This window comes from Orycteropus afer, unplaced genomic scaffold, assembly GCF_000298275.1.
Source record: "Orycteropus afer afer isolate SDZICR_OR568_19922 unplaced genomic scaffold, OryAfe1.0 scaffold00190, whole genome shotgun sequence".
Taxonomy (NCBI): Eukaryota; Metazoa; Chordata; class Mammalia; order Tubulidentata; family Orycteropodidae; genus Orycteropus; species Orycteropus afer.
In genome coordinates, this window is record NW_006921777.1 from 247390 (window position 1) to 265758 (window position 18369).

The window sequence follows — 18369 nt, forward strand, 5'->3', positions numbered from 1 at the left end:
TCAAGTGCAAGTTCCAGAGTCTCTTCTGACATCTATTTTGGTCTTTTCTTCCTTTTCTGTCTTTTAAATGACTTTTTTCTTTCTTCATTTTGATGTTCAGTGCATCAAATCTGTTCTTCATATTGTATCCAAGTTCAGGTGGGATATACACAAGGTCATATTTTTGTTCTCTTGTGTTTGTTTTAATTTTCTTAAGCTTAAGCTTGACTTGCATATGAGCAATTGCATATGAGCAATTGCTGGTCTTTCCAAAAGTCAGCTCCTGGCCTTGTTCTGACTGATGATATGAAGCTTCTCCATCTTCTCTTTCCAAAGATGTAGTTAATTTGATTCCTGTGCATTCTGTCTGGCAGTGGCTACGTGTATAGCTGCCATTTATGTTGTTGAAAAAAGGTATTTGCAATGAATAAGTTATTGGTCTTGCAAAATTTTATCATGCAATCTCTGGCCTCATTTCTATCGCCAAGACCATATTTTCCAACTACCCATGCTACTTCTCTGTATCCAACTTTTGCATTCCAATCACCAGTAATAATGACTACATCTTGATTGCATATTTGGTCAATTTCAGACTGCAGAAATTGGTAAAATCTTCAATTTCTTCATGTTTGGCTTTAGTGTTGATGTTTAAATTTGAATAATAGCAGTAATATTCTGGGGACTAGGATGCAGAAAATGAATACTGAAGTAAAAATGAAGTAACATCCCAGTGTTCCAGGAATTCATTGCTAATCTGTCTTAACTCTGACTGCCATCTGTATTACTTTGTGTCTTAACAATTCCAGCTTCAAGTTGTTTGCCTTGGTTTCTGTGGTCAGTTCAGATACTGGAGAATGAGGAATGATTACTATCACAGAGTAGACTAGAGATAAGACTACTTTATTCTTTTCATGTGGTACTCTCTTGTTTCTCAGTCCTGCATTAAATGGTTGACCCCTTCTCTTGGTGTTTTTTCTGAAATTTTGAAAGGCTTTTCAAAAATACTATTTCATTCCCTTTCTGCTGCTATCTTTACAATATTCATTATTGGGTTTTATATCTTTTAATATTATCTAAAGTGAATTATCTAGAGTGAATCTTCAGGAGGTCTGGTAGTATAGTACCTAAGGCACTTGACTGCTAACCAGAGGTTGCCAGTTCAAACCTACCAGCCACTCCTTGGAAGGAAGATGGGGCAATCTACTTCTGTAGTGGTACTGCCTCGGAAACCCAAGGAGGGGTCACTATGAGTCGGGTCTGACTCGATGGCATATAACAACAACAACAGAGTGAATCTTCTGTCATAACTCTTTTTTTAAAATTAGTTTTTCTGGATGTTTTATGTGTTTATTCTCCCAGATGGTCCACCCCCACTTTCTGAATTAATTCTGTAGGAATCTGATTAAAATTTTTATTCAGTTTATAATTGATTTATATATTATTGACAGTTTCACTATAGTAGGTTTTTCTCAATTTAAGTATAGGTTCTAATTTATAGCCCTTAGTAAAAGATTTATAGTTTTCTTAATACAGGTATCATCTGCTTATTTTTTAGTTGTGTGTGTGTGTGTGTGTGTGTGTGTGTGTTTATAGTATTCCCTAACTGGCATTGCTATTTCTTGGGGGAAATATTTTCAGATTGTTTCTTTGGCAAGATCATATTATCTGAAATGATAATTTGCCTTCTTTCTAATGCTGAAATATTTTATTCTTCTTACCTAATTGTACCAGCTAGGACTTCCAGAATGATGTTAACAGTTACGTTGATTGTGGGCATCAGTGTTTTGTGTCTGATTTTACTTTGAAATTACTTTGGTGTTAAGTGTGATACTGACTATTGCTTTGAGAAAGTTTTGAACAAATACTATAACAAGATTCTTTCTCTAACCAGGACTAATATCTTAAATTTTTGTATTATATACTAGGTTTATTTTATTGATTCTGTTTCCTACCTGGAATATATTGTTTTTCACAGGATATTTTCTATCATTTTGTTTAACTAGTCTCTCCTGGATCGCTATATCCAGGTTCTTTTCCAAAACAGATTTGATCATGTTGTACTAATGTTCCAAGAGCTTAATAGCACTGCACCATCTTTTCATGCTATGTAATGAAAAGTTCAAACTTCTTATACTGTTTACTGTTTATGATCTTTTTTTTAAATCAGAGCATATACCTTTCCAAATCTAACCTCTTTTGAGAACTGTGAAGAGTCTGAGATCTTACCCAGCTTGCAAGCTAATGTGTTAACCTGATGTAGTCCTGAATTCTGGTAGAAGACTCTAGATTCGTGGGTCAGAGTCAAGGACAATTTATTATAGCAGTAGTGATAGTCATAGTATCACCATTTATATATATTTTTATATATCCATTCCCCAAAGTCCAATTCCAGTGGAGTGATATAACAAGGGCCAAGTGATCCTGTACATGCAGTTGGTTGCATTACACTAGGGTAACCCAAACATGGAGTTCTGGTAGCATAGTGCCTAAGGCACTTGACTGCTAACCAGAAGGCTGGAGGTTTAAACCCACCAGCCACTCCTTGGAAGGAAGGTTGAGCAATCTACTTCTGTAGTGATACCACCTCGGAAACCCAAGAAGGGGTCGCTATAGGTCGGGTCCAACTTGACGGCACATAACAACAACAACCACCCAAACATCCTCTGGAATCTTGGCTTGCTTTTTCCTTTAATTTTTCCCTTCCATTTTCTTTCCAGCCTTCCTTTTAACGTCATTGTAATCATCCAAGGTGGATGCTTTCTTCCCTTTCCCCTGTTGTGGTCTTGTGTCTGTAAATACGCTGCTTATCAAGCTAGCACCCCCTACCCCACCTCCCATATGTGTTTCTCCTATTTCTGGATACTCTAGTGACCATTCCTGATTTGCACAGTGGCTTTGGTCTTTTCTTCTGTACGCATAATTTGATTAAGTCCTCTTGCCTTTCCTGCCATACTTGGCTTTGGTCAGTGTCTTAGTGTTTACAGAGTGCCTACAGAGACACTATTTCATTTAACCCTCTAGGGCAATGCATTAGTTACTGCATTAGTGAATGCATCACTTCAGCTGCAAGGAATTGATAACCTATCCCTAAATGGTTTTACAGACAGAATTTTTTTTTTACATGAAAAGCTTGGAGGTAGACAGTTGCTGGTGTTGATTCAGCTTTTCAACAACACCTTCTCCTATAAGCTTTTTCTCCTGTTCTTTCTACCATTTCTTTCTTCTTTATTTCTGTAAGTCCAAATTATACATGTCTTTTAAATTGTAAGCTCCTCTTCCTATACTCTTATAGGAACTAACCAAGTTAGAAAATGGTCTTTGTCACTCCATTACATATCTTCTTGTTAGCTGCTGTGGAGTTGGCTGCTGACTCCTAGTGACCCCATGCACAGTGAATCAGACAATTTTAATCCATAGGGCTTTTATTAGCTGATTAAAAAAAAAATAAAAAAGTCAGGGCTTTCTTTCTGTTGCATCTTAGTCAGGAAGCTCTCCTGAAACCTATTCAGCATTGTAGCAACCAACACCAAACCTCCACTGGCAGATAGGTAGTAGCTGTGCTTGAGGGATATTGGCTGGGAATTGAAGCTGAGTCTCCTGCGCAGAATGCAAGAACTCTACCATTGAACCACCAGTGCTTTATTATACATATCTTAATCTTCCCTAATAGGTTAGTAATTCCGTGTCTGTAGAGTACTTTTTGTCACCCTCTATGCAGTGCTTTTTTTTTTAAGGTAGATACACACCATTAGTTTACTTGGTAAACGAATGATGAAGAATAAGTGAACATACCCTTTAAGAAAACCATGTTACTAATAGCTAAAGCTGAAAGGAAAGATGTTGGCAGGAGTGTGACTATGGAGGTACAGATTTTAAGCAGATAACTGGGTCTCTCTGACATTTTCCGTAGTGAATTAAAAATGATTTAGTTTACAGGAATTAATTGTGCTTATTGCTTAAAGGAACACCTTTACTGTGTAAACTTGTTTCTGAGTGCTCGATTAATATTTCTTTACTGCGATCAGTTGTATGTTTGCATATTATCAAAATATTCTATTAATTATATGGGGAAATTAAATGGAAATTGTTTTTTCTTTCAGTGCTTAGATGATTATGAAGACGATGAAGCAGGGCAAAAAGAACGGAAACGAGAAGATGCCATTACACAACAAAACACGGTACAGAATGAAGCTGTAAGCTTATTAGATCCAGGCACTTCCTACCTGTTACAAGTGAGTATTTAAAAATACTAGGAAGTCACTAGGCATTTTAATAATAATAATTTGTAAATTATTATTAATAATTTTTCCAGTTTCATTTTGGTAACATCAGCTGACTTTAAGTATATTTAGTGAATTTACTACTGATATCTTCATTTCCAAGTATTTTTCAAGGCCCTCAACAAGACGGATTGATGTAGTGGCTGCACCGGAGGGCTCAGGTATAGCAAGGATCATGAGGTTGGTACAAAACCAGTCAGTGTTTCATTCTGTTGCGCATCGGATAGCTTTGAGTTGGAGATGACTCGATGGCACCTAAAAACAACAACAATAAATATTTTTTGACTTAAGCAGTGTAAATATTTATTGATTCATTAAAGTAAGTGGTATCAACTGTTAAAATGACAAAGGAAAATATTTATCTCCTTCCTTTCAAAAAAGTAAGAATTAGTAATTTTAAGTGAGTAGACCCATTCTGCTATAGACTGGTATTTGCATTAGGGTTACATAGAAACAAAAGTTGAATAGCAAATTTCTTCAGAGTCAAATACTTAAAGATAATATTAAAAACATATAGTATTATGAATTGCTAGAAATACCTATATTTCTGTGCAAATAATAAGGTTTTTTTTTTTTTTTTTTAAAAATTAACTCCATTTCAAATTAGCTGTTATTTTGGGCTCTTGTGACGTAGAAAATTGGGAATTGATGATATGTTGTTGTTGTTAGGTACTGTTGAATCAGTGCTGACTTATGAATAATAGAATGAAACACTGCCTGGTCCTGAGTCATCCTCACAGTTGTTGCTATGCTTGAGCCCATTGTTGCAACCACTGTGTCAATCCAACTTGTTGAAGATCTTCCTCTTTTTCACTGACCCTCTACTTTACTAAGCATGATAACCTTCTTTAGGGACTAGTCCCTGTGATAACATGACCAAAGTACAAGAGATGAAGTCTCGTCACCATCCTCATTTCGTAGGAGCATTCTGGCTGTCCAAGAAAGATTTGTTCATTTTTCTGACAGTCTATGGTATATTCAGTATTTTTGCCAACACCATAATTCACATGCATAAGTTCTTCTTCAGTTGATGAGATAAGCATGCCTTGTTGTTGTTGTTGTTGTTGTTGTTGTTGTTATTTGCCGTCGAGTTGGCCCCAATTCATAGCGACCCCTCCTTGGGTTTCCGAGGCAGTTATCACTACGGAAGTAGGATTGCCCAACCTTCCTTCCGAGGAGCGGCTGGTGGGTTTGAACCACCAGCCATTTATAAAGCAAATCAAGTTACAGAATCATTTCATATAAATTATAATTTGGGAATGATCTTGATATAATCACATCTTTAGGTTTTTTGTTGATATTTTGAGATATCTGGAAATTACTGGGGGTTTTTTTCCCCAGAAAAATGCTAACTTTATAAATGCATTTTATTATGATGTCACTTTATAAGGAGTTTCAGAGCAATCCATGCTTGTCCTCATATTACTGATGAAAAATAATGAAATATAAATCTGTCTGTTGATTTGCAATGGAATGAAGGTATTTGGCAGAAAGAGGTAAAGTATTTTTAGCTGCTTAGGAAGTGGGGATGCAAACTTGCTTTATTCTCTGCTCTTTGAGGCACAAGTATTGATGTAAAGATTCATATAGTGATGTAGATTCAACTGTTCTCTCACTCAAAATGCTGCTACTGTCAATGATAAGAGGAGCCTTCCTGGTGCACTGGTTAAACATTTAGCTGCTAACTTGGTGGTTTAAACCCACCAGCCATTCCATGGGAGAAAGATATGGCAGTCTGCTTCCATAAAGATTACAGCCTTTGAAACACTATGGAGCAGTTCTATAGGGTCACTGTGAGTCATAAGCTACTATACCATATAATAATTTCCCTGAAACTGTGATGATTATCACCTATAACATCAAAACCAAACTTGTTGCCATTGAGTCAAAGACCGTCAATGAGATTAATTGACACAGTGTCTGCAAAAGTGGGCTCAAACATAGCAACAGTTGTGAGGATGGTGCAGGACTGGGTGGTATTTTGTTATCTTGTACATACAGTTGCTGTGAGTCAGAAGTGACTCAGTGGTACCTAACAATGACAGCAAGCAGTGCTCTCCCAGCATCTCTTTGACTGTCCACAATTTAAATGATCTTTATATCATTTTTCTAACAAAATTTAAGTTAAGTTTGGGCCTATTCTAGTAATGATTTCCTGCAATATACATTCTTAATTTATTGGGATAGCGATAGTGTAGCATTTTTATTAAGAACTTAGGCTATAACAGCAACCAGAGGGGGGAAAAAAAAAACAAACGGGAAGAATTTAGGCTTTGGCTTCAGGTAGACCATGGCACTGACTCTGGCATACTCAAGTATCATCAGGTAGTGGCTTTTAGAAGGAGACCTATTTTCTTTCTGTCATGTGAGGGCTCCTGCTACTCACTGCTGGGGAACTAGGTGTTAGAACTCACAGGGTATTCAGATACATCCACCAATATGGAAAGTCTCAGTTTATCTGGTCTCACTGAGGAGGTTTTTGCCTTACCCAGTTTGTCATCTTTCCTGTAGCTTTTATTTTATAATCTCTGCCCAGGCCCACTCTTCATTTTCCCCCATTTTGGTTTGTTTGTTTTATTAATATTGGGGATGTGACTGACTGGGGACCTTGGCTCTAAATGTCTACTTTGTGAGTCTCTTTGCTTGGGATGAGAATGAGGCTCAGACACTGCCATAGCCTGAAATTGTCTCATTGAAGTTGGAGTAGGAACAGCAGCTGCTCTGTCTTCATAGTGATGTCTCTTTGACTTACTATGAAAATTCACATATTTGATTACTCATTGGAATCCCTGAGTGGTATAGTTAATGAACTCAGCTGCTAACCAAAAGGTTGGTCCACCCAGAGGTGCCTTGGAAGAAAGGACTAGGAATCTTCTCTTAAAAAACTAGCTATTGAAAAGTCTGTGGAACACAGTTATTCTCTGACATACATGGAGTCACTGTGAGTCAGAATCTACTCAAGGGCAACTTACTTATTTTCAACTTTTAATTCGTATTGGATAAATATTTGTTTAAACCTGTTGCTGTCAAATCAGTTCCAACTCACAGTGACCCTACAGGACAGAGTAGAACTTCCCCAGAGAGTTTCCAAGGATTTAACCTTTATGGAAGTTGACTGCCACATCTTTCTTCCTGGGAGCAGCTAGTGAGTTCATACCACTGGCCTTTCAGTTAGCAGCCAAGCACTTAAGCACTGTGCCACCAGAGCTCCTTAGATATTTGTTTAAAAAAAAACCATTGCCGTCAAGTTGGATCCAACTCATAGCAACCCCTCCTTGGGTTTCCAAGGCAGTATCACTATGGAAGTAGATTGCCCAACCTTCCTTTCGAGGAGTGGCTGTGGTTTTGAACTGTCACCCTTCTGGTTAGCAGTCAGGTGCCTTAGGCACTATGCCATCAGAGTTCTAGATATTTGTTTATGAGTCCAAAATTAAAAACAACAAAAAGAGAAAGAGAAAATATTGACTTTGTTGGTTGTTTTACAGCTTTCTTGAATAAGACAGAGAAATACTTTGTTTTCTTAGCATTGCCCGTAAGTCTGAGCCTTGCAGTTAAACAGATCTTTAAAAATGAAGAATGAAAGGGTAGTATGAATGTGGCCTAACAAGATGCTTTGTGGTGATAGATTAGAAATTATTAAGTGTCTGCTTTACATTTTTCAAACAATGTGGGATACTGGTAATTGAAAATGAGCATTTAGATAGTTATTTTAACTGTGATTGAATACGTAATCACATTTTCCTAGATAATCACATCAATTTTAAAAGTAATAAATTATTTTATGATTAAGTAATACATGGTCGGTTGAACATTTTGAAAATACTAAAACATACATAAAGAGACACTCAGTTTGGTCTATTTCTTTACTATTCATTTTTCTGTGCACCACTTACTGTATTTTGAATTTTAAGCTTAATATGTATGTTGTTGTTGTTGTTAAGTGCCGTCGAGTCGTTTCCGACTCATAGCGACCCCATGCACAGCAGAACGAAACACTGCCCGATCCCACACCAGCCCCACAATCCATGCTATACTCGAGCCCATCATCGCAGCCACTGTATCAATCCATCTCGTTGAAGGCCTCCCCCTCTTTCGTCGACCCTCCACCCTACCAAGCATGACATCCTTCTCCAGGGAATGGTCCCTTCTTACAACATGACCAAAATAGGTGAGACGAAATCTGGCCATTCTTGCTTCCAAGGAGCATTCTGGCTGCACTTCCTCCAGGACAGATCTGTTAGTTCTTTTAGCAGTCCATGGTACTTTCAGCATTCTTCGCCAGCACCACAACTCAAAAGCATCAACTCTTCTTCGGTCTTCCCTATTCATTGTCCAGCTCTCACATGCATACAAGGCGATTGGAAATATCATGGCTTGTGTCAGGCGCACCTTAGTCCTCAAGGAGATATGTATAGATAGATAATTTTCTTGTGTATCCTCCCAGAGAAATTTTAAACTTTGAGCTTATCTGTATACATACACACACACACATAAACCTTTAAGTTTATACGTATGTATATAATATATATGAGTTCTAGTAGCATAGTGCCTAAGGTATTTGACTGCTAATGAGGTTGGTAGTTCAAACCCACCAGCCACTCCACAGAAGCAAGACTGGGCATTCTAATTCTGTAAAGATTTACCACCTCGGAAACCCAATGGGGGTCACTATGAGTCAGACTTGACTCGATGGCAGTGGGATTTTTTTTTTTTTTTTTCCCCACACACACACACACGTGTCTTAAAGTTTAAAATAGCTCTGGAGGATACACAAAACAAACCATTAATTGCCTCCAGGGAAGGTGACTAGGTGGCTGAGGAGACTTTTTACCAATATACCCTTTTATACTTTGTGGATTTTTTTTTTTAGCATGTGACTATATGCGTTCTTTATATATATCTGCAAATCATTACAGACACACATTGCCACATCTTTCTCCCACAGAGTGACTGGTGGGGCTAAACCATGACCTTTCAGTTAGCAGCCGAGTACTTTTACCACTGTGCCACCAGGGCTTCTTAAGCACAACACATCTATCAAAAATGGGAAATTAAAATTGATCCATTTCTACCATCTAATATTCAGATCTACCATCTAATATTCAGATCAGGAGCTCTGGTAGCATAGTGGCTAAAGCACTTGACTGCTAACCAGAAGGCTGGCAGTTCAAACCCACCAGCCACTTCTCGGAAGGAAGATTGGGCAATTCTACTTCCCTAGTGATACTGCCTCGGAAACCCAAGGAAGGGTTGCTATGAGTTGGGGCCGACTCAATGGCACATAACAACAACAACAACAACAACAACAATATTCAGATCTCATTCAGGTTTTGTCAGTTATCTTAATTAATGTCTTATTTTTAGCAGTAATTCAAAATCAACATTTATTTGGCAAGACTTCAGTTTCTTTCAGTCTGCAATAGTACATATTCATCTTAATGTGTAGTTTTAAAGGTTATAGATCAGTTATTTTGTGATATTTCCCTCAATTCGAATTATCTAATGATTCCATATAATAAGATTCAGATGATGCCTCTTTGGTAAGAAATATCTCACAATTGATGCTACATTCTTCTCATTGTATCTTACCAGGTAGCACCTGATTTTAATTTGTCCCATTCTTGCAATAATCATTTTGGTCATATGAATAAGGTCCTGTTTGCCAGGCTTCTGCACTGTAGAATTGTACTTTTGCTCCTTAGTTAGTATTATGTGGCTTTCAACTATGTAGATATCTTAATCCCCACCAAACTTTCTTCCTTTCTTCTTCCTTGTCTATCACCCATTTCTTTGCCTTTTGCAGCTCCTAGATGCTGTTTGTATTCCTTGGCCCATGGCCCCTTTCTTCCTTCCTCAAAGCCAGCAGTGGTGGGTTGAGTCCAAAAGGTCAACAGTTCAAACCCACCCACAGGTGTTTTGGAAGAAAGCCATGTCAATCTGCTTCTGAACTTGAAAACTCTGTGTTTTTTTCTATTCTGCACACATTGGCTCACTGTAAGTCACAATTGACTCAGTGGCAATGATTTTTTTTTTTTTTTTTGGTCTTTGGCATTCTGCCTTTACATCATCATTACTTATTTTGATACTTAGATTGTTTTGGCTGGTGGGAACCTCTTCAAGTTTTTGTGTCCTTTTGATATGTCTCTGTCATTTTTGGAGCATTTGTTTGTTTTCTGGCATAAGAAGATACTATAGACTCAGTGTCTTTTCTGCCCAAGCCTTAGAATCAACCAATCAGTCATTTTCCTTTTATTAGAAAATGATATTTTGAAATCAAGATCTGCAGCCTTGATGTATTTATTGTTACTGAGGTGTCACCATTCCCAGTCCCTTTCTGTGTACCAAAAAGAAAAAAAAAGTTGCTGTCAAGTTGATTCTGACCCATAGCTAATGAGTTTATTTGAATAACTTGAGTATTATTTTGCTATGTTCTGTAGGGCTTATGTTTGTCTGATCTTATTTCACATATGCTTTTATATTTGCTTATGCTTTACAAGTTCTGATCTACCACTGCACCTATAAAGACAGTGTTCATGGGGATTTCCTTATTGACCATCCTAAGCTTAAATGAAGCAGAATAGTTTATTTAAACTTACACAAAGCAGTTAGTGCTTTGCCAACATTTTTCAGCTCTACATAGGTCTCTCCTCCTTACTTTAGTAACATAAGCCATCCTGTTGTAAGGAAGATTACTTCAGGAAAACTGTATTTGAAATCAGTTGTATAACAGGCTTTGGGGCTGTCAGAAGACCTAATTACGTAATCTTTTAAACTTTTAAGACAAGTATCAGTCTTAGCTATTGTACTTTTCACAAGCAGTTTCAGTGGTACTGCTGTGCCTTTATTTTTCTACACTTGAATGGAATTGTCAGCTTTGAGTGTTATAGTAATTATTAGCTTGTTCCAATTGTTTGGAAATCCTTGTGACCACAGGACTATAGAGGCTTTTAGTTAACAAATGGAATTTATATATTTATAATATTTTGTTCTAATTTTAAGGACATGAAGCATTTCCTCCTTAAAATTATAAGAGTGTCTTTCAGTGTACCATATAATCGCACTTTTAATTCAAGACATACCCGAATTTCACTTTTGAGCAAGGGCATAAAACTCACTTTAAATCCCACCTGTTAATTGCCTATTTTGAATACATAAGAGAAGCAGGCTACCACTTCTTCCATTCTCTAATAATAGTGATAGTAATACTAACACCAACACAGTATAACCTGTAAATATGGATCATATTCATTATTAAGGTATGTAACTTAATTATTAAAGTCATAGTGAAAGTAACATTTAGCTACAAAATGCATAATCTTCAATAAAAAGACATATTGTAGTCCATCAGTAAATAAAAAGCTACAGTGTTGTCTGTTTGCTTCATAATCTTAACTATTGAAATATCAGTTATATAGAAGTAAGAAACAGATTAAATTTTTATTGCTTATATATCTTGGACATGAATGAACATAGAGTGACTTTGTCCAGTACTCAGAGTTCCAGTTGTATCAGTTGTACCAAACTAGCTATATAGAAAATACTGTGTAAAATTTGAGATGACTATTTATTAAATTATTTTTAAATAAACTGATATTACTATATGACTTTCTATTAATATGCTTAATTTGAAACTTGTTGATACTAACTTTCAATCATTTATAGTTAGGCCAAAGTTTAAAATTAGTGTAATGCCACTGTAGTTTAGTGTTGCTGAAAAATTCCCCCCATTTCGTAGTTATATATTTCTCAAAATTCTTCTCTAAATGTGTATTAGTTGCAAGGTAAATAGTTTTCCCACTCAGATGGTTAGTGCTGATTGGTTGATGGTAATCTTCAGCAATCTTTTTTTTTATTTTTATTTTTTGGTCGCTTGGAATGAACACACTTTTCATTTTTAGTTATGTATAGTCTTTAAAAATAAGCATGAATCACCAATATATATGTGATGAATTATAGCTCCCCTGCTCCCTGCCACCTATCCCCCCTGCCCAATAAAATAAAAAGAAAGGCATAAAAAAGACTGGGGCAGGGAGGAGTATGGTGGCACATAATGGTTGTGGTGTGGTTTTTTTGCTCACAGACTTCCAAAAGGATTTGAGTTGGCTGGGTGATTAGTGATATATTCCACTTGTTCGTTTTTCTGAACTTAAAAAAATAATTCCATATTGAAAAACATTGTTTAAAGTGATTGTTGTTGACTGAAAGAGCAGATGGAGAGTCTTGCTTGTTTTGTTTGACCAGCAGTATGAATTTCCAACGAAGTAATGGTAATTGCTCCCCATTTTCTTTCAAAATTAGATATTCTCCATCAACTGTTTTTATATAATCAGTAATTTCTGTGCTTGTACGCGCACACACACACACACACAAACTGATATGTTACTATTTTCACTTTACAGGAGCCATCTAGAACAGTTTCAGGCAGATACAAAAGGTAAGAATCCTTAAGTTATGACTTACAACACTGTAGACATTAGTGTAATGTCTGTCTGATTATGGCTTTACTAAGTAGAACTGTTTCACACCGCTTTTTAAAAGTTAGAAACTTTAATATTGTGCTCTTAAAAAGAAGTTACATTGTAGGCAGGCATGTAATGTCTGTTTTACTGCGGCTTATTCTTCAGTCTTTGAAAACTGCCCACATCATGAATTTGTACGAGCCTGATGAATTTAGCAAAATGGAAACTTTGAATGTCTTTCTGTCATGTATTTAAACATTGAAAGTACAAATTGACCACTTATACACTGAGTGGTAGCACCTTTACCAGAGAAACTGTGGTTGGTTGTGCCTATGTGTAGGTAGCAGAATAGAAAATCAACCACTGGCTAATCTTAGTATGATTAATTGAACCTTGTTCTCCCCCTGTTTTAATGAGATAACTGATTTAACAAAAACCTTGTAATCAAGGTAAGATTTCTGTTACTAATATTTCTCTTTGACACTTTTCAGCTTTCAAAGACTTAGCTATGTTCATTCAGTGTTTTAAAACAAGAAAAATGTTTTAAGTTTCTGGTCATTATTCACTGATTCACAGCAACTCCTAGTTTTAGTACTATTTAAAAAGCAAAAACAAAACAAGCGAAAATAAAAACAAGCTCCTAGATTCTATATCTAAAATTGAAAATTTCTTCTCTGGTATGAATTGTTTTGCATCATCAGTTCATTACTTTCATTAATCTACCAGCAAGTTGTAGCAATGACTAGGGAATAGATGTTTCCTTTTGATGATGTCTGGTGACTAATGGGGATGAAAGAATAGGAGGAATGGGCTAAAGGATAGAAATTTTGGCATCATGTGCTAGAAAATATTTTCAGTAAACCAAGATATACAGCTGGAAAGAATTCTTACAGTGTTATTAGAGGGTTCAAGCACCCAGGAAACAACTAGTTTGAATGTGTACTTTTATAAATTATGAGTTAAATATTTAACTTTTTCTCACAAATATCAAGAATGTACTTTTGGAGCATCAAATCTGTTAAACACTCAGTCTGCTTATGCTGTATTTTTAAAATTAAGGCCACTCGGCTATCAAGAGCATCACGTATTCCATTTTCTTTATATTTTTCCCTTTTTTAAAAAAAAATGTTTAATTTTGGGAAGCTGGTAGAGGGGTCATAGAATTTCTGAAACTCAAGATTTAGGAAGAATCACTGTATCATTGTTACATGATTATGTTTTTTCCCCCAATATGTTATTTTCTTAATTGTTTGCTTGGTTAAGTTTATAATGCATTGGTTAAAATTAAAAAAAGAAAAAAGGCAAGACAATTCTGAAGGACTTGTGAAAGGCATGATTAAGTAGGATATGTAACTTACCTTTCTCATGTAAGTATATAATTCACCCATCTGGAAAACAGGTTTTATTATTTTCACATATTAATTAGCTGGTTGTTTTGTTTACACAAATGTGTTTAATGTAGTATTAATTATTTTATATATAAACACAAGACATATTGTAATCCATCAGTAAATAAAAAGCTCCAGTGTTGTCTGTTTGCTTCATAATCTTAACTATTGAAATATCAGTTATATAGAACTAAGAAACAGATTAAATTTTTATTGCTTATATATCTTGGACATGAATGAACATAGAGTGACTTGGTCCAGTACGTCAGAGTTCCAGTTGTATCAGTTGTACCAATTCTATAATTCATCACATATATATTGGTGATTCATGCTTATTTTTAAAGACTATATATAACTAAAAATGAAAAGTGTATTCATTCCAAGCTACCAAAAAATAAAAATAAAAAAAAAGATTGCTGAAGATTACCATCAACCAATCAGCACTAACCATCTGAGTGGGAAAACTATATATATATATTTTTAATACTATATATATATTTTTAATATAAAATAATTAGTACTACATTAAACACATTTGTGAAAACAAAACAACCAGCTTTATTGGGAGCTCTGGCATAGTGGCTAAGGCACTTGACTGCTAACCAGAAGACTGGCGGTTCAAACCCACCAGCCACTCCTCGGAAGGAAGATGGGGCAATCTACTTCCGTAGTGATACCACCTCGGAAACCCAAGGAGTGGTCGCTGTGAGTCGGGTCCTATTGGATGGCACATAACAACAACAACAGTATTTTATTAAGTAATATTTATGCAAAGTTGTAAGTGCTCCAAAGCTCCAGTGCCCTACCCTCCTAGGTAACACAGTAGATCACATTTGTATAGTCATTGTTTGCAAAGCACCTTCACATACGTTTCTATAAGAAGTCAGCAATAGTCTCATTAGGCACAGAGAAGGCTAGTATCTTCTTTCCCAGATGAGGAAACTGGCTTTAGTTCAGTAAACCTTTTATTATACCACATTCCTTTTGAACAGAAGTTGGTTGAGTTTACAAGAAAGAGAATATTTTAAGTTTTTGTTCTTGTTAAGAGTTTGAACAGATCAAGATATTAATGTCAGGAAGGAATTACCATCTTGGCTAACATGTAGATATATAACCCTATTGCTCTGGATCAAATCCAGGCTCTGCTCAGCATGACTCATGGTAGCCAATAAACAAGAGACCAAGGTGGGAGAATAGGCACTTTTATTTCTTTGGCCAAGGAAGGAACAGTTGGGGTTAGTGCCTACAAGACTACTCCAGGGAAGGAAGATTCCTTTAAGCGTCTCTTATATATAGTTTACAGAATAGGAAATTGTCATACAAAACTATGGTTATACATATTTCTGCATCCTACGCAGACACAGTTAGGGTTGCATACTTCTCTGTCTGTTGCATGTATACAAAATGGTGCCTAAACTCCACCCGGAGGTGGAGAGGTTAAAGGGACTTAATGACCTGAAGGGTTACCTTAGGAACTAAGATGGCTGCCAAACAGACTTAGGCTGGTTTGGGCTAGCCTGGGGAAAACTAAACCAAAACGAAACTCACTGCCATCAAGTCAGTTCCGACTCGTAGCAACACCCTTTGGGTTTCCGAAGCTGTAAATCTTTATGGAAGTAGATCGCTCCATCTTCCTTCTGCAAAGAAGCTGGTGGGTTTGAAGCGCTGACCTTCTGGTTAGCAGTCAAATGCCTTATCCACTATGCCACCAGAACTCTTTAGCCTGGGGAGGTTGGGGGCAAATAAAATAAGGGGAGGGGAGTTGGCTAACTTAGCTATCCTGCTTATCTGTAGGGCCTGTATGTTCTTGTCTTACCATTTCAGTTCTGTAAAATTTCATGTTATTGTAGTTTTATAACTGTAATTCATGCAGCTTTATCGGGACTTTTCTTCTCATGATTCTTTGTGATTACTGAAAATGAAAAGGGTAGAATTTTTATACAATTTAGAAAAATAGTCTTCATATGAAAAAGCAGTAATACTCACTGTTGAAAATATTCTTTTTAAATGTACAAAATTAGGTTTAGAAAAACCCATGCAAAATCCTACCATGCAAATCAATCACTGTTAACATTATTTTTCTTTTTTACTTCCCATATATTTTTCAAGCATTTTATTTGTTGTGTAACTGTGAGTATAACAGACATAGATTTGTATTATGATATGCCCCCTACTTAATGTAACACAGGTATATTGTTGGTGTTAGGTGTCATCAAGTCACCTCCAACTCATAGCGACCATATGTACAACAGAACAAAATACTGCCCAGTCCTGTGTGAGCTTCACAAACCCTGCTATACCTGACCCCACTGTTGCAGCCACTGTGTCAGCCCATCTCACTGAGGGCCTTCCCCTTTTTCATTGACCCTCCACTTTACCAAACATGATACCCTTCTCCAGGGAATGGTCTCTTCTGACAACATGACCAAAGTAGGTCAAATGAAGTCTGGCCATTCTCACTTCCAAGGCATATTCCCCTGTACTTCTTCCAGGACAGATTTGTTAGTTCTTTTGGCAGTCCATGATACTTTCGTATTCTTCTCCAACACCACAACTCAAAAGCATCAACTCTTCTTCAGTCTTCCTTATTCATTGTCTAGCTCTCACATGCATATGAGGTGATTGAAAATACCATGGTTTGCATTAGGTACCTTACTCTTCAAAGAGACGTCTTTGCTCTTCAGCACTTGAAAGAGGTCTTTTGCAACAGATTTGCCCAGTGTAGTATGTCGTCTGATTTCTTGACTACTGCTTCCATTGGTGTTGATTGTGGATCCAAGTAATATGAAATCTTTGACAATTTCAATCTTTTCTCCATTTATCATGATGCTGCTTACTGCTCCAATTGTGAGGATTTTCATTTTCTTTGTTGAGGTATAATTCACACTGCAGACTATAGTCCTTAATCTTTATCAGTAAGTGCTTCAAGTCATCTTCAGTTTCAGCAAGCAAGGTTGTGTCATCTGCATATTACAGGTTGTTAATGAATCTTTCTCCAGTCCTGATGCTATGTTATTCTTCATATAGTCCAGCTTCTTGGATTATTTGCTCAGCATACAGATTGAATAAGTATGGTGAAAGGATACAGCCCTGATGCACTGCCTTCCTGATTAGAAATCATGCAGTATCTCCTTGTTCTGTTTGAACTACAGCCTCCTGGTCTATGTATAGGTTCCTCATGAGCACAATTAAATGTTCTGGATTTCTCATTCTTCTCAGTGTTATCCATAATTTATTATGATGCACATAATCGAATGCTTTTGCATACTCAGTAAAACACAAGTAAACATCTTTCTGGTATTCTTTGCTTTCAGCCAAGATCCGTCTGACATCAGCAACGATATCCTTCATTCCACGTTCTCTTCTGAATCAAGTTTGCATTTCTGGAAGCTCTCTATCAATATACTAGTGCAACCATTTTTTTTTTTAGTTGTGATTTGGGTGAAAATTTACAGAGCAAATTCACTTTCCATACAGCAGTTCACATACACTTTGTCTCATGACACTGACTACAATTTACCCCAATGCAATAGCTCCCTTCCCACTTCCTCCTGATAGTTATCTCTTCCCTGTGTCCATTCCTCCATGCATTCCTGCCCCCTGAGCTGTCTCCCTGTGCATAAACAACCCTTCTTTCTCCCATGATTGTTCTCCTCAAGGAGTGTATCTAGTGTATCTACCTCAGGTAATATTCAACTCATATGCCTGTCTTTTGTTTGGCTGGGAGCCACAGGTGTGGGTTCAATTCCAGACCTGAAGAGCAGCTAGGGGCCATAGTCTCAGTGGTTCCACCAGGTTCTGTAGGACTTTTACAACCATTTTTTAATTATCTTCACCAAAATTTTACTTACGTGTGATATTAATGATATTGTTTGATAATTTCCACAGAGATTACCTTTCTTTGGAATGGGTATACATAGGGATCTCTTCCAATCATTTGTCCAGGTGGCTGTCTTCCAAAATTCTTGTCATAACCGAGTGAGTGCCTCCAGCACAGCATCCGTTTGTTAAAACATCTCAGTGGGTATTCTGTCAATTCCTGGAGCTTTATTTTTTGTCAATTCCTTCAGTGCAACTTCGACTTCTTCCTTCAGTACCACTGGTTCTGGATCATAAGCCACTGCCTGATGTGGATGAACATAGATCAGTTTATTTGGTACAGTGACTCTGTGTATTCCTTCCATCTTCTTTTGATGTTTCCTGCATAATTCAATATTTTGCCCATAGAATCTTTCAGTATTGCAACTCAAGGCTTGAATTTTT

The 18369-nt window shown here is 36.7% G+C and overlaps 1 protein-coding gene across 1 annotated transcript in view; it reads left to right on the top strand.

The window, feature by feature from the left end:
- The window catches only part of PAWR (pro-apoptotic WT1 regulator), a 213344-nt gene that overhangs the window by 164719 nt on the left and 30256 nt on the right, over positions 1-18369 (top strand). Inside the window, exons 2-3 of the mRNA XM_007947551.1 lie at positions 4080-4211; positions 12659-12693. Coding sequence (XP_007945742.1) covers positions 4080-4211; positions 12659-12693 — 167 coding nt within the window. The remainder of the gene's footprint in view (positions 1-4079; positions 4212-12658; positions 12694-18369) is intronic.